Raw genomic sequence first — 16,105 nt, forward strand, 5'->3', positions numbered from 1 at the left:
TAGTGAAAAATGGAATTGCAATGACCAACATACATTCAAGCCTGACAAATTCATGTCATCACTGCATAGCAGATAGAAGTGCGAAGGTTAGAAGCTGCCGGTTTTCCAAAAGTAGTGATTGCAGCAACTTGCGAAAAGTTATTACGAGCCGTACGTGAACACTTCTCAAATGCAAGATTAAAAAGTAAAGACAAAAAAATTGCAGTAATTCCGTATGTGCATCGAACTGCTCATAATCTGAAAAAGGTTGCGGAAAGGTTTGACGTGAATGTTGCGTTTTCTGCGCCACAAAAATTGGGGGGGGGTGTAGCATGATAAGGAACCAGTGCGAGAATTTGACAAGAAACAGCCCCTTTTATTGTCCGATATGACATAAGTCAAGATGTGTACAGTGTGCTTGTTCAGTAGTTTACGAGCTTCCTCTGTTATTCAAGAAAGTGTATATTGGACAGACCGGCTAGTGTTTCAATGTTCAGCTCAGGGAACACCTCAGATCACTCTCCGAATCAGCGTATTCCCATCTAAAAAAGCACTGTCAAGATTGCACCAAAGCAAATGACAAAGTGTGCAGACCACTAGTTGCACAAATGCGTAATTTATTCCATGATAAAGATAAGACAACAAGGGAGTTAATGGAAGCATACCACATTTTCAAAAGACAAGCTGAATGCGTTAGCCAGCAACCGTTAGTAATGGTTCATAAAGAAATCTCCTTTCTTGACAACACTTGAACTGATTGTGTGTTTTTAAAGATGTTCTTCTAGCGTTTTTTTTTTTTTTTTTTTTTTTTTTTTTTTTGTATGTCTTTTGTTGCGGTTTTCCTGATATCGGTTTGTGGGGGTTTTTGCCTTTACCTATGATGTGGCGTTCTGAGGTATACTCTAGACATGTGCGCTGGGAAAGAAGGGTCATGTGATGCTATATATACATGTTTTTTGTTTTCTGAATAAAAATGCAGTTGCGAGTCAGCGCTCGTCTGTGGTCCCGTTACTTTGTCCTTCGTCCTTTTGCGCTGTTTTTCCATCTAAAATGAATCGCAGTCGGGAGTCCAGTCGAAAAGTATGCATGTTTGAAGCAGCCGATGTAAAGAGGATATGCAATTGAAGTGAAATTACAGATGAACCGGCAAAAATAAGATACCAGTCTGAGGAAACTACGCAGATCTTTGATGCAGGAGGGTCACGGAAAATGCTGAACAGCAGCAATTTTGTGTGGACCAGGCCTAATGCCATTCTTGCCGACAATATACCCAAGGACTGATAGATTTTGAGGCAAACCGGCATTTCTTCGTATTGAGCTGAAGGCCGAAGCCAGAGATCGCAATTAAAACTTCTTCAAGGCGCTTTAGGTGTTCAGAAAAATGCTCGAGAAAATATCGCTATATTGTTCAGGTAGCAAGGCATGCCTTCCGTTTAAGACCTCGTGAAATGGTGTCGATCATATGCTTGAATGTTGCCGGAGCATTGCGTAAGCCAAAGGGCATCACAATTAAACTCATAGAGCCCATCAGGAGTGATGAAAGCGGTCTTTTCTTTGTCTTCCTCATGCATGGATAACCCAATTGGAGGTCCAAACTTGAGAAAAATTCAGCACCTTGGAGACAATCAAGGGGGTCATAAATGTGTGGCAAGGGATATACATCCTTTTGAGTTATCTTGTTCAGTGCACGGTCATCGACGCAAAATCTTGGAGCCGTCTTTTTTCTCACCGGCGCAACAGGCAATGACCAGAGACTAGAAGAAGGGCGAATGATGTTGCGATTCAGCGTATCCACGACGTTATCCTGCATTATCTTACGTTCTGAAGAAGACACAGTAGGGTTGGCGGCTAACTATGGTAGTTGTAATGCGATGCGTAGCAGCACAGGTGCGACCCAGAATAGGGGAGGGAGTGTCAAATGATGGGGCATGCCTCTTTAAAAGAGTTAGCAATGCTTGTTTCTGGTTCGGCGAAAGGCCATGGCTAATTGAATTAGAAAGTGTCTGCCCAGAAATAGCAGAAGGAGGTGCGGAAGCAAGATTGCTGAGGGGTAGAAGACCTGCCGGCTGAGTGCGGGCGACAGATCAAATCAATTTTTTTTTTTCAGCTAGAAACTGGATGATCACCTGGGCTGACTGTACAGTCAGCTTGACGAAGGCCCAGGAAAGCATTACATGTCTTGACAGCGCAAACAAAATGAAATAAAAATTTATGAGCAATCCGAAATAGACATCAATAAAGAATTTATACAAAGCATACGTCAGGGTAAAAGTTATCAGTAATGAAATCAACTCAAGGATCAGACTTTTTTTAGATGCAACTGCGGAACCTCTTCGTAGGAAAATGGGATCGTGAGTAGCATTCCGGGCTGTCGGAAGAGATGAACCACTTGAGAAGCGAAGAAGTGATGTATCGATGATCATCTCGCGGGACAGGGTTCACATGCACGGTACAACTAAAACATCTCCATCGGTAACCTGATCACATTTCACTTCATTAACTTTAGCAGTCCCAGGGCTGAAGATATTGTTGCGTGGCGGCAAGCCTATGAAAACAGGAGAACAGAGGACAGAGAAGATGTTCGATGATCGTGAGATGACGTTTAATGAATATGTTAGCAGGCCTAGCGCTAGCGCTCCTGCCCGTGCCACTGCCCACTTTTTCTTCCTTGCTCATCTGTACCATGACCCAGGGCCACCGATTGATCGTCCCGATCATGAACGAGGAAGTTTACCGATGTTGATGATTCCATGGCATGATGATGGGCGTGTCTGGATGCTTGAATAAGAAGAGGAAGAAGGAAGAATAGAATGGCTGCGAAAAAGGTCGCAGAGGCCTTTACAGTTTTGAAGCACTACTGAAGTGTTCCCTACAATTGGCGTAAAATAACTGACTTGAAAAAAAACGAAGGGAAAAACCGTCATTCTCACTTGAGTGCTATCTCGGATGCAGGCAACCACCATACAGGTGTTCGTTTGATATAATCACTGTGATGCAAACGGTTTTGAGAGTTTTTTCAGGCCCGTTTTATAATTGAAACTTTTGGTTAATTTGAATATTATTTTTTTTGCTCCCTTGAAGGCCGAATTAATGAGAGCTTACTGTAGTAAGGCTAAACTAACCTGATCTAGCCTAGTTATTTCCTTAATGGCCTACTACTTAAGCTGGGCAAATTCCACAAATATAGACAATATTCACTTGCGCTGAACTCTTGCTCTTTAGTACGAAAAGTGGCTTGTCAAACTTTCTTCAGACCAGTCTGCAGTCAAGGCACAGTTGTTTGCCATCAAAAAATTCATATTCGTAAACTTACCTGAGACATTTTCTATGTTACAAGCTGGAAATAACTCTTCTTTCACCCAGTTCAACGCTTGAACTTTGCTCTTCTGTCTTTGCATTTTCTGTCTTGGAAGATGCCGTCGCTGTGGTGATGTCCACCATCTTCGTCCCAGTTGTGTCGTCGGGTGCGGTTCCCTATGCCTTTGACACTCTGGTGGAACCCGCTTCCCTTGCCGGTGTGAAAAAGAGTGTTGGTGCCCTGCAGTGTTTTCGAGTGAACGAGAGCTGTGCCACGCTTTGGACTGCCAGTAGTTCCAACGAACCTGCCATATTGCCACGTGGTTTGAAACTCGCCGATTTTGAAGAAGAGCACTTTTCTGTGCACATCGCCGCATTAAGTGGGTACATTCAATTTTCCAGTCTCTGACTACTTGCTGACAGGTCTCGGCTTCCGTTCCGACAGGAGGTGGTGTGATCGTCACATGACCTTTGCAAGCTCCTTCATTCGTTTGTTTTCAGCAGACGATACCAACCATCAGGTCACCATGGCTCAGTTCTTTCGCAATAACGCCGCACGCACATTTATCTTTTGGCGTGCATGTAATGTTAGATAACAGAGGCGTACGTCAATCGGTGCTTTTTGCGAACAGAGCGTGACATGCCTAAATGCAAAGTGTTTTACAGAACTCAGTGCAGGGTTGGTTTGCCATTTAAAAAGACATTTACTATAAGTGTTAGCTGCTCCTGCACACAGCAGTTCGCTTGCGAAACTTTCAGACCTGCATACTGAAAAGACGCGAAACAGGAGAAGGATTTGGCAGCCTGAACAAACAATCCGTGTTCGGGGCTCTGGACGCTTCCGTCTGTACAGAAATCACGACAAGAAAGTGAAGATGCAAAGCTGGAGCTTGTGTCATTATTTAGCGCAATATTGTTTGCAGAAACATGAAAAGTACTCGGAAACGCTCGGAGGCTAACTCAATATGGCCGCTGGACCATGAGCTTTACTGGTGGGCAGGGCCACCATCCCTTCCGCCACCGCCGCTGACTTCTCTTTCTGCTGCATGCTGTCATCCTCCGTCATGGGCCTCCTCGTGTCATTATTAGCGACCGTGGCCGCCAGTTTACAGCAGATAATTTTAAACAGCTTCTGCACTTTTATACTTGCCAGTTGCGTCACTCTACCCCATACCGTTTAGCGTACAAACTGGACACTTACGAACATGCTTGCTATTTATCTATACTCTCATCACAAGAACTGGGATGACGTGCTTCCCTTCATTAAATATGCCTATAACACCTCAAAGCATGAAACAACTGCTTATAGTCCATTTTTCATTCTTTGTGCCCGTCCGCTTCTAAGTTCTCTCGACACCATTTTACCATTCCCTCTCGACACTGAGCCTACTGTTTCCAGTACCCTCTGCCGCGCTGAAGAGGCTCGTTACGCACTCTGGCCTCTCAGGACAGCTCTAAGCAGCGCTACGATCTTTGGCACCAGGATGTCTGCTACCTTCCTGGAGTCTTAGTATAGCTCTGGACGCCTCTCAACAAGCGTGGTTTGTCCCAGAAGCGGTTGTCGCACCACAAAAGTCCTTTTATTATGCTCACTCGGATCAATGATTTGAATTACATGGTGTCTCGCCAATCTTCCCAAGGCCACCCTTCTCGGAAAACACAAGTTGTACGTGTCGGAATGAAGCGCTGCCACTCTCGAGACTCTGACAGCCCAGGGTGCTTCATCTGTGAAGGGGGAAATCTGAGGCAGCGCCGAGGAGAGAAGAACAAAGTGTGTGAAAGAGGAAGTAGCTCGCCATTTGTCCGTTAGCGCACCAGGATAAGGTGGAATTGCGTTTTGTAAATAAACCTTAACAATATAATTATGAGATATGCTATGTTTTGTTGAGGACAGAGTAGAGAAAACTGAAACGTGACCTCTTGCCCTTTAGTAAGAAAAGTGGTTTGTCAGACTTTCTTCGCACCAGTCTGCAGTTAAAGCACAGTTGTTTGGCATCTAAAAAATTATATTCATAAACTTACCTGAGACATTTTTTGTGTTACAAGCTGGAAATATCAACACTGCTTCCACCCAGTTTAGTGCTCGAACTGTGCTCTTCTATCAGTATATAATTATGAGATATGCTGTGTTTACAGTAAGCGCTGTCAAGTGCAGAGTAGGGAAAAAGTTAAACATAACGTGCTTGAGCTAGAAAATTGCTAGACAAGGATTTAAAAAAAGGTTGAAGGGTTGCAAAAGCAACCACCAGTGAACAAAGAGACTCAGAAGGGCATGATTACATGAAAACTGTACAAAAGGGTGACAGTGCTGGCATGTCCGGGAAACTAAAGGACCACACTAGTTCTGCGTTACGATTTAGAGTTGAGAAGCTGGTTTGGTTTGTAGGGTTTAATGTCCCAAAGCGACTCAGGCTATGAGAGACGCCGGAGTGAAGAGGTCCAGACATTTTTACCACCCTAGGTTCTTTTACATGTACTGACATCCCTCAGCACACAGACGACTTGCTTTTCGCCTTCATCAAAAAGCGGCCACTGTAGCTGGGATTCGATCTTGCATCCTTGGGTACAGCAGTCGAGCACGCTAACCATTGCACCACCGTGCGGGGAAGAAATTGGCTCAGTGATGTTAGGGCGTGTAGAAATCACTAGGTGGCAGAAATTATTTTGTACCCCTACACTACAGTACTTTTCTCTTTCAGTCTCACCTTCCTGCCTTCCCGTATTATGCAGCTCAGGTTTCCAGTGAGAAGTATAAAAAATAATATTCTTTTGTTGCGAAAGCACCATTACACCAGGTTTCAACTCGTTGTGTATGCCGTGGCCACGAATGACCTTGAACAGCCACACCTAGCAACCGCTTAGCCGAGCTCTGCCAGGCGCCTCGCCGCTGCCACTCACTCCCGCCAGATATGTGCTCCGCGGGCAGAGGAACACACATTGATGTCTTGTCGGGTGGCTGCAGCTACGCTGTGAAGAGTCGTAGCTACGGTCTCCTCATAAATAAATTAGCCTGCCATGACATTTGAATTCGCTTTACCACTATGCACGTTACCCTATGCATTACCACAAGCAGGAGATGCCAACTCAGGTCGCTCCTTTCATATGGGAGGGTGATATCAGAATCAGCCTGTCAGAACCATTTGCATTCTCGTTACCCCTATGATACGCAGACACACCCATACGGCTTGGTTGAAGCGTGGCTTTATATGTGGGCTGGTAGCTTAAGCTCTCGCGTCATAGTGTCCCCAATAATGTAGCACCTTACACTGATAAGGTGTGATAGGGGAATAATGCAGCAAGCAAAATAAGCTTCTGCCTTCACAACTAATTTTTCCTTTCCTATACACCGGTTTTCAACTTGCGCACAGCAACTTGCAATTTACATGTACTATTCGATGTCAGTACACCTTAAAGAACCCCAGGTGGTCGAAATTTCCGGAGCCCTCCACTATGGCATCTCTGATAGCCAGGTCGCTTTGGGAGCTGTTCTCGGGCGCGGCCATTTTCTACCTGTCATGCCGCCATGCAGACATTGCCTTGGGAACTGGGGGCTGTGGTACCTCCGTGGCCACCCCTGCATGGTAGTCACGATTAGCTAGCCTTCCGGCGCTGTAGAATATTGCCAAAGATATTTTCACTGCATGACTGAGTTGGAAGTTTTTTGTTTGTGTTATCATAGAGGTAAAATCGAAGCATTATTTATGGGATTTAGTTTGACATTCATGTTGTGTTGGTGCTCAGCATGCAGCTGCACTAATCCTGCCAGTTTGGTACCCTACAGCCGAGAAAACATTTTTGAACAATTGCAAGTATTACCCTTGTGTACAGCTCGCATATAAATGTACTTTCAATGTGCTCTTGACCTTTTCTGCCAGCCATAGCGAACTTTGCCAATTAGGCTGTGCTGCCACCTTGGTGGTGCTCCAGTAACATCAACAAATTATCACTGTGTGCTCATTTGAGTTGCTAATCTAACAGCAGGCAAGTTTTGATCCACTTTACTCCAGCCAGAAGATGAGTATATTTTATTTCAAAGCTATTAGCATGTGTCAAAGCACTGCGAGGAATTTGAGCCAGTGCTATAGCATGTAATGAAATCGTGTTTATTTGTTGCGTCCCAGGCAGATACTAACAGCTTAAAGATACTACGCTCAAGTATTTTCGACGTCGGCTTCTCTCTGAAATACGGAATAACAATTTGGATTGCTGTTGGTCGTGGTTATATCCCAATAAAGGAACGGTAAAAGAAGGTGACCGAAACTGCATTTTGCCTAAGCAACCCTCAGCGCGAAGCTCGCCGGTCCGGTTACCTCTCACACCATGAAGTGAGATAAAAAAAAAAAAAAAATCTAAATTCTCATGCACAAAGTCAAAAAGTAAAAAAAAAAAAAAAATGCATAGTTTTGTCACACATGAAAGGCAGCTACAGAAAAAAAAAAAACAGCGCCTAGTACATTCCTGCATAAAACGGTGATTTCCAGTTCGTAGCCTGCATGGTAGACTATCCTCGGATATCGCGTATGGAAGAACAGTGCGCTTCAGATTGCTGTAGTACTCTCTAGAACAGGCAAAAACGAGAGTAGCGATGCACAGCACACACCTACATGCATAGGTGGTAGAACACGTTAACGACAGAATTGAAGGACGCTGAGATGCCCACGTGACCGGCAGTCCCCAGGCCGCGCATGCCCGACAGCTAGCGCCTAGGGTTGAGAGTAGGAGTGTTCTAGCAGCCTGTGTGTGCGGGTAAAAAGATCTGGTCTATAAACTAAATTAAAATCTTTAGTTGGTTTGTTTTGTAGGAAAGAAAAACTCAGTATCTGCCTCACTCCTTGGTGGACACCTACAAAATGTTTACATATTAGACAATTTTGCTAAACTCTGAACGTCCGGATTATTGCTTCTGCGCTGAAAAGCCGTGATGCGTGATTCTGAAGCTTCTGGCAGGTGACATGGCCAGGCACTGGTGGGTTGTTTGACATCACGAGACATGATATGGCTGAGTTGGTAGGAGCTTCCAGCTTTAGTGTAGCTTCTTTGCAAGCTAAAAAAAGAAGAACAGATGATACTGCTCTACTGCTTAAGGGACACATTCCCCAACACTACCCATGCTGACCGGGATGAAGAACACTACAGTACATCGCAAGAAATTAGTCTAACCAGTTCTGCTTTGTGACCGAACATTACAAATGTTCTGGTCATTTTAGTGACTTCGGTATAGGAACTGATTTTAGGCCTCCCTAGAATAGGACGGGTAGGGGTGGAAAGCAATTTTATTTTTGAAATGATGGACTGATCATCATATTAAATTTTTCAGCTAACTTCACAAACCTCCAAAAATGTCTGCGCATGCTACACTGTTCGGTCGCCACCTCTACAGTGTCCTAAAGGCCAAGAAATGATTAAAATTTTTGTGAGGAACTTTTGTACCTACACAGACTGCTGCCTCCTTTCCTTTAGCTTTTACTTCTCTCCATTGTATCTGAGTGGTTAGGGCGCTTGACTACTAAGCAGGGAGGCTTGGTTCCAATCCTGGTTGCATTTCGATGGAGGTGAAACGCAAAGCGCCCATGTATTTTGCAGTGTCAGTGCTGTACATGGACATTGGTCAGATTACTGAGGTTAATGCTCCTTCCTTGCCTCTCGTACCCTCCTTCCTTAAGGAGAACATGCAGCGCACTGGCAAAGATCCTCAAGCACAAACTGAATTAACTATGTGCAATCTAATATTGTTTATTATTGTTCAGTGGCTTTGTAAAAATGTGGTGGCAACACTTTATTGATCCCTTCGTTACCAAGATCATGTTGCTGCTACTTCTTTTGGGTAGCCATACCACTTCTGTCGCTTTGATGCCCATCCTATTCATGCCTTCTTATAAAGGTTTAATACTTACTCAATTCAATACTTACTCTTTGCTCCTAATGAGTAAATGAAATTGTTGGCATTTTTGGTTAATGCAACCACACAAGTCATTTTTGCTTTTATGTTTCTTAAACTTAATTATCTGCCTTTAAAGCTTGCTGGTGGTTTTGGCATCTTGGCAATGTCATGGTGTTGACCTCTGTTTGGCACTATTTATTTGCAGTATCCCTTCAGGCTTCAGCCATCTAAATACATAGTTTATGGCCATGCATTATCAAACAGTTTTGTATTCAGGAAAAGGATTTCTTTTTTGTGTGAGGCTGCACAGTGTTATTAGTTTGCCTCTAAACCCTTCTTTGTCTTCTTTTTCTCCTTTCTCCCTGGTGCATTAATATAGGTCGAGCGTCGTCTGCTGCGGTGCCTGCTTGATGTCGCATTAGATTTGCCTGCAGATTCCCGCCGACTACAAACAATTGTAAGTCGTTCTTATGGTCGAGACGTTGACCACGATACCCTTGAGGACTTGTTGCACAAGCTGGCAGCACAGGAACTCATTACACTGCATGAAGACATTACAGCAGAAGGGACACCCTGTCTTCAAGTGGTTTCAACAGAGCACACCCGTCTGCAAGCCTTTGTGGATGCACAGGCGAGTGGTCTGATGGCTCACTAGCTTTTCCTTCTTTCGTCCTATCTGTAATTTTTGCGCTGAGAAAATATGCATTCTACTTATCAGTACCAACTAGCCCGTCTTTCTGTGTTTACTAGTTTTTGCAGTGTGCCTCACGAAATAGTGGAGTGTTTTAGATCTCGAAGTAAGCATTGCATATAAGAGCTCTTTGGAGCTGGCTTGTGCTATGAACTCTGTTTTTTGACACTGTGATTCAGCACTCCACCTGCCTATCGCTGATGTTTCTTGCATTGTGCTCTGTTAACTTATGTCTTGTCTGGTAGCTCATTGGCCCAAGAAGCAGCGTTTGTCATCAAGCATGCAGCCTGCAAACAAGAATGCAGAAAGCATATGAGCGGGCATGCAGCCAGAAAGGCTGGCAGACGGCAGCCTCCTCTTTGTGGGCATCCAATCAATTGCCAGTTTGGAGCACATAAGGAATGTGGTGCAGACCGTACACCTAGTCACCATTCAGTGGTAAAATGACTTCGGTTACAATTGTGTGCACAACAGGTGCAAAAAATTACCTAAAATAATTGCAATAACAATTAATAAATTTGGCGGAGACACTTGACTGTTTACATGTGAAAATGAAAAAGCATTATAATGACTGTAAGTCATGACTATGCCTAATGTTCCTGCATACTCCACCCCTTACAGCACAATGAGCTGCCAATGAAGTGGCACAGATAAGCATAAAAGCTGGCGGCCATGGCACAAAATTCAGTGCCTAGCAGCATCACATGCTAACTACCACCCTGCCATAGGCATTCTCGTGAGGAGAGAACCAAGTTGGCAGGAGCGACAGAGATATAAAGCTCTACTTTAACCAAGCCATACAAATGTGCCTGTATGGCCTGAGGGCAGCGTGTCTGACTCGTGATCCAAGGGTCGGTGATGAGTTCAGTTCCCTCTTAGTTGTACTGCTCAAGTAGGCAGCGCACTTCACTGAAAGGTGTAGAGTATGTACAAACATTATTTATGCTCATTACTTATAGTCATTATAATGTTTTCACCAAACGCCACCTCTCAGAGGCATGCTCGGGATTTTTATATCATGGATGCCGTCGCCGGTTTTTGTGCTATTGGGACAGATAATGGTTTAAAGAACTATAGACACCAAATTTTGGTGGCATTTTTATTTTTGTTATTGATAAGTAAGTCATTCCTGTATATCAATCCGCACCGCTAAATAATTTATAATTGAAATTTTTTTTCTCGCCAGTTTCGGTTTCGACAGCCGAGAGATGGCTGTGACGTCAAAATTATGTCTTGATGCACAGCATAAAAAACAGCGATATAATCCTTATTCTTCACTTGTCATGATTCCTGTTCTTGAGGCAGGCTGGCTTTATCATTGTAGTGAATTCAATTTACGCAGCAATTGCTATATCACTGTATTTTCATCCCTCGCGTGACCGAGACTTGACTGTGACCTCACAGCCATCGCTCGGCCATTGAAACGAAACAGGTGAGAAAATAAATTCAATTATAAATTATTCAGCAGTTGTAAACAAATGTGACGTGATGATCCGTATACAGTAATGCCCATCATTAAAATTGATAAAACACGAACCTAGAAATTAGGTGTCTATAGTCCTTTAATGCGTTTAGATTAAAACATGCAAAAATGCGAATTTGGCCAGGTATGTGACGTAATTGGGCATAGCGGAGCAGTTCATTATACTATTACAAATCCAAGCTGGGCATCAAGCTAGGCGTTCACAAATCTTTTCAGGGTTGAGATGGTCGCACATCATGGGGCAGAGGTGTGAGTTGACATTATAGTAGTAACTGAGTGGTCATGAACTGAAAAATATCCATTTATTTACTGGTGCTCTCACTTTCCTTGCTGCTATTTGCATTTGGCACTGTATTTTATTAAGGCTTTGTCATCTGGCCATAGCTGCAGGTAATTATTTCTAATTATGACATAATTACTAGTGTGTTTCATGGTATTGTGTGACATTGCATTCTGACCTGAGAATTTATATTCTTGCTTTTGTTCCAAGGTCATTTGCTTATGCTTTGGCTTATATAGTTCCGATGATGAAATAGTGATGAAAGCAAGTTGTTACAGCTATAACAGAAGTGAGTCATCGGAGTTTGTGGACCTAAAATGGCAATACTTCGATAAGGAATATTTCTGGCACCACAAATAGCGCACACGAAAGAAGAAAATAAAGGTCTTTCTTAAGCAGTTGCGTCACACAAATGCAAATAATCTTGGCTCGGCCAGTGTTGGCAGCGTGTTGACTTTTCTTCCCCCTGCAGAATCCATTTTCCAGCATTCATGTAGTAGCTACTGCCTCTTGAAGTTTAATGCAACACAATAAAAAAGTCAACATTTTCAAGCTCTGGCAAGTCCTTCTAAACTAAAGCAGGCCCATCGAATTGCCACTCTGCGTCTAGCGTGCGACGTGTTGTCTGCTAGGCTATCCCGCTGTGAACGCAAAAGCAGCTACGTGGCGATGCATCCCAACAGCTGATGGCAGTGGTGCCTGGCGGATGCAGCTTGCCTATGAGTGTAGGACATTAGTGATGCCACCTAACAGTCACCAAAAGATTCAGTACGCTTAAGTGACAATCGTTTAACGGCGATGGCAACCTTAGTGCTTGAGAAAAATATCTGTAAAATTAAAGTACAGCTGCACTGCATAGCTAATAATGGTGCAAAACGTCTCATAGTGCTATGGTTAAGTCACTATTTTAGAGCTTCGTAGAGCAGAGATTGAAATCCTCTTTGGTGAAGATTTTTTTCTTGCTTCTTTTTTTTTTTCTTTTTCTTACTAAGTACTCGTGCCATTTTAAATATTATATTTGTAGCATTTGTTTCCCTCTCCCGGCAACCATAGCTTGCAGGTAATGCAGTCAGCCTGTAGGCCCACTCCACCCAGTTTCATACAGGATTTTCTGGCACAATAAACTCATGCACCCGATCCATATCTTGCAACAACAGTTAAATGATGTATTTTATTAATTTCTGAAAAACCTAAGAACTGTATTGAAAGAAAGGAATTAGGTAAAAGAACAGACAACTTGCCAGGGCGCAGTGAAGAGCTTTCATATAGAAAACAGTACTGCCAACATTCTTAACAGCTGTGATAAAAATCTGTCTAAGAAGACGCCTAGCAGAAAGCTAAAAGCTGCTGCAGAAGGTTTGCCTAATGATCTCGGTTCTGAATTTGTCTCCTTCAGCAAAGGTGACTCCACATGTTTCGATAAGGTACTCTTTTTATGTGGCTCTCAGAGCAAGAAGCCCAATTCAGGGAGGAATTATGTTCCATTGTTTGGCTGGGCTAGTTAAAGAGCTCTTACTTATTCCACCCAACGGTCTTGATTCTGACAGGACGAAGAGAGTGAAATGAGTGAGAAGCGTGGACAGAAGCGCACCGCACCTGATCCAATTGAGTCACTACTGTCGCTTCCTTCAGCACGAGAGAAAGAAACCAAGCAGTTGAGTGAAGAGATCCTTGAGTTGTTGAGCAGACCCACAGCCAAGGAGCGCTCCCTAGTAGAGCGCTTTCGTTCCCAAGGGGGTGCACAGGTAGGTTTTAGAGATTTTTTTCATTTCTTTCTGTGACTAAAGGCTTATTTGCATGCTGGCAAACAGTGATATAAAATTTGGCAGGCCAAATGTACTGTTTTTTGGCAAAATGCTTGGGCAAAATGAAAAAATTCGCACATACTGAAAACAGCAATATTAGTGGCATATTAGCTTGCCATGGCTTATTATAAAGCAGGGCAGTGGCTAAGCAACTATGCTGGTATAACTCCCAAGGCTGTCAGAAAGAAAAAAAGAACAAAGTACAGTTTGTAATTTTGTTAAATGTTTTACAAGTAAAAAATTATGATGTTCAGTGTTCCTTATACGGGCCTCCCACTTTCTGGGATATATAAAGACTTATGAAATCAGTGCCATTTAACCTTAGCTGAAAACGGTTGCATCCCTGTAGCACATACATACACTTTGATTTTCTCTGGCAAACCTAATCGTGTTGTGTAGCACCCTTTGCACCACATTTTAACTTCTCCGACACTGTTTGCCAACCTAAGATATTTTGAAACAAAGTTTTATGCTCATAAGTGTTAATAATTGAATGCTTTATTGCTCCATAGTGCTTCAGATTGAAATTTTAAGTGCTTTAAGCTCCTCCTAAATTGGTGTTCTGCTCCAAATTGGTAATTTTAGTTCACCATCAATTCCTTCCAGTTGAGTTTTACCTGTAGCACCACCACGCATAGCATTCTGGCTCTTTATCGTTGTCTTGGTAATAGTTTTGCAAAATATGGTGATTATGACAGTGTATACATGCTGCAATAATGTGAGTGCAGCTTGCTTTGAAACAAGAACTTGATCGAAATGCACAGTTTGCTTGCTGTTGAAAAAATGTATCTAACTGGAGCGAACATGAATGAGGTGAAAACTGGATGAGCCCAGGATGCTTGACAATGTGCATCGACAAACTGCTGCATAGTCACAGCCAGCTGCCTAAAACTCATGATAAGATGATAGCATCTCACAAAGAGGAATTGAGCAAGATCTAAGATTTTTTATCTAAGAGCCATAAAGTTGCTGGTGCTCATTGATGACTTAACAAGGCAGCCGTTTAATAACTTGTCCCTATTTTTCGTCCATTAGCCAGGGACAGACTTTGACTTGGGAATTAACACATATGTGCCCCACTGCATCAGAAGATGTGTGCATCAGATGAAATGAAACATTTGGTCTTGATATTAAAAATTTCACTTTAGAAGAAGAATGCTGTGGCCTCTGTTTTGCATTCTACCATGCTACCAGGCCAGCCAGCAAGTGTGCTCTTTGTCTTTTCGTGACAGGTTCAAGAGTTCTGCCCGCATGGGACCAAACAGGAGTGCAGCCGCAGCTCTAGCACAGGTTCAGCCTGTGGCAAGCTGCACTTTAACAAGATCATCCAAAAGCACACGGACGAATCCCTGGGCGATTGTTCTTTCCTCAACACTTGCTTTCACATGGACAGCTGTAAATATGTGCACTATGAGGTAGGCGCCTGCATTGCATTTTGCCATGACACTGGCCAATGAGACAGAGAGTGTGTGCATGTGTGCATGTATGTGGCAGATGAGGAGAAAGCCTGTGGGTGTGTGCATGCGTCAACCACAGCAGGCCGTGCCCTTGAGAGCAAAGGAACACCATGTACTCCCACCAAACAGGCATTAATAGCTGCGACAGGCGTAATGCCAGCTAGCAACAAAATGTGCTAAAGAATCAAGGTCACCTGTCTCACCAGCAAGGGCAAGGTTACAAGCGAAAGTTCGCCCATACTAGGGTAGGGGATATAGAAGGGGCGAGCTGGCAGAATAAGTTCTCACGTGGCATTATCTCTCTAAATGCTAACATAACCAACCTATGACCCGAGATAATAAGTACCTGAGCAGCTTGGTTAGCACAGCTGGCTATTGTGCAGAATACTAGTGGCTTCCGAAATATTAGGGTATTTTTTTATCATTGAAAAAAAAAAAAAAAAAAAAGGCGAGGCAGCCCATGGAGGTTCTTCTAAATGAAATTTCCAAAAACTATTCTTCACAAATGTTGTGCAGCAACAATGGCAAAGAAATAAGCTTATGTTTAAACCATTTACCTCCAGAAGCTGCTTTTTTGTCGCATGGTTTTCTTTTTTACGCACATCTGAAATCATGCAGTGCTGCACCTAATATTTCGTTAGTTCAAAAGCTTCGACCCTGTCTGAATGCAGCATTTACCAACTTCGTCCTTTAGGACAAGTGATGTGTCCCTGCTGTGACAGCTGCAGTTTGAATGAAAGAAAGCAGCGAGTTTTGTTGCAGTGTCCTTAGTACACAAGATGAGATAACCTTTCTTGTTAGAATGCACTAGGCCAGCTTGACTTTGTCGTCGATTTCTGTCTTAAGACTGTACCGGCAGTGACAACTGTTTTGGTGCCTCCCAGGTAGACAGCTCGGCACCAGTTAGCCGGCCACCGCAAACGCCTGCTAGCAGCTCCTCTCCTCCGGCACTGCTTCGGGGCACAGGGCCGACCGTGCTGCACCCTCCACAGTGGATCCAGTGTGACCTACGTTACTTCGACATGAGCATTCTGGGAAAGTTCTCCGTGGTGATGGCTGACCCACCTTGGGACATCCACATGGAGCTCCCTTACGGTACCATGTCTGACGATGAGATGCGACAGCTCAACGTGCCCAGGTGAGCTCTGCCTCTCCTTTGTCTTTGTCCTGGGTTGCTGTACAGTGGACAGGCAGTCGTGTTCTTCCATTGAGCATTGTAATGGCAACTTTGA

At 43.6% G+C, this 16,105-nt stretch overlaps 1 protein-coding gene across 1 annotated transcript in view; it reads left to right on the top strand.

Annotated features, from left to right (window-relative positions):
* Nucleotides 1-16,105, top strand: part of Mettl3 (methyltransferase like 3) — a 37,169-nt gene that overhangs the window by 5,653 nt on the left and 15,411 nt on the right. The window contains exons 2-5 of the mRNA XM_084579866.1: nucleotides 9,537-9,788; nucleotides 13,159-13,356; nucleotides 14,649-14,831; nucleotides 15,758-16,011. Of these exons, the coding sequence (XP_084435992.1) occupies nucleotides 9,537-9,788; nucleotides 13,159-13,356; nucleotides 14,649-14,831; nucleotides 15,758-16,011 (887 nt within the window). The remainder of the gene's footprint in view (nucleotides 1-9,536; nucleotides 9,789-13,158; nucleotides 13,357-14,648; nucleotides 14,832-15,757; nucleotides 16,012-16,105) is intronic.

Source organism: Amblyomma maculatum, chromosome 1 (assembly GCF_055883805.1).
Source record: "Amblyomma maculatum isolate TAMU_Amacu chromosome 1, ASM5588380v1, whole genome shotgun sequence".
In the NCBI taxonomy this organism is placed as follows: Eukaryota; Metazoa; Arthropoda; class Arachnida; order Ixodida; family Ixodidae; genus Amblyomma; species Amblyomma maculatum.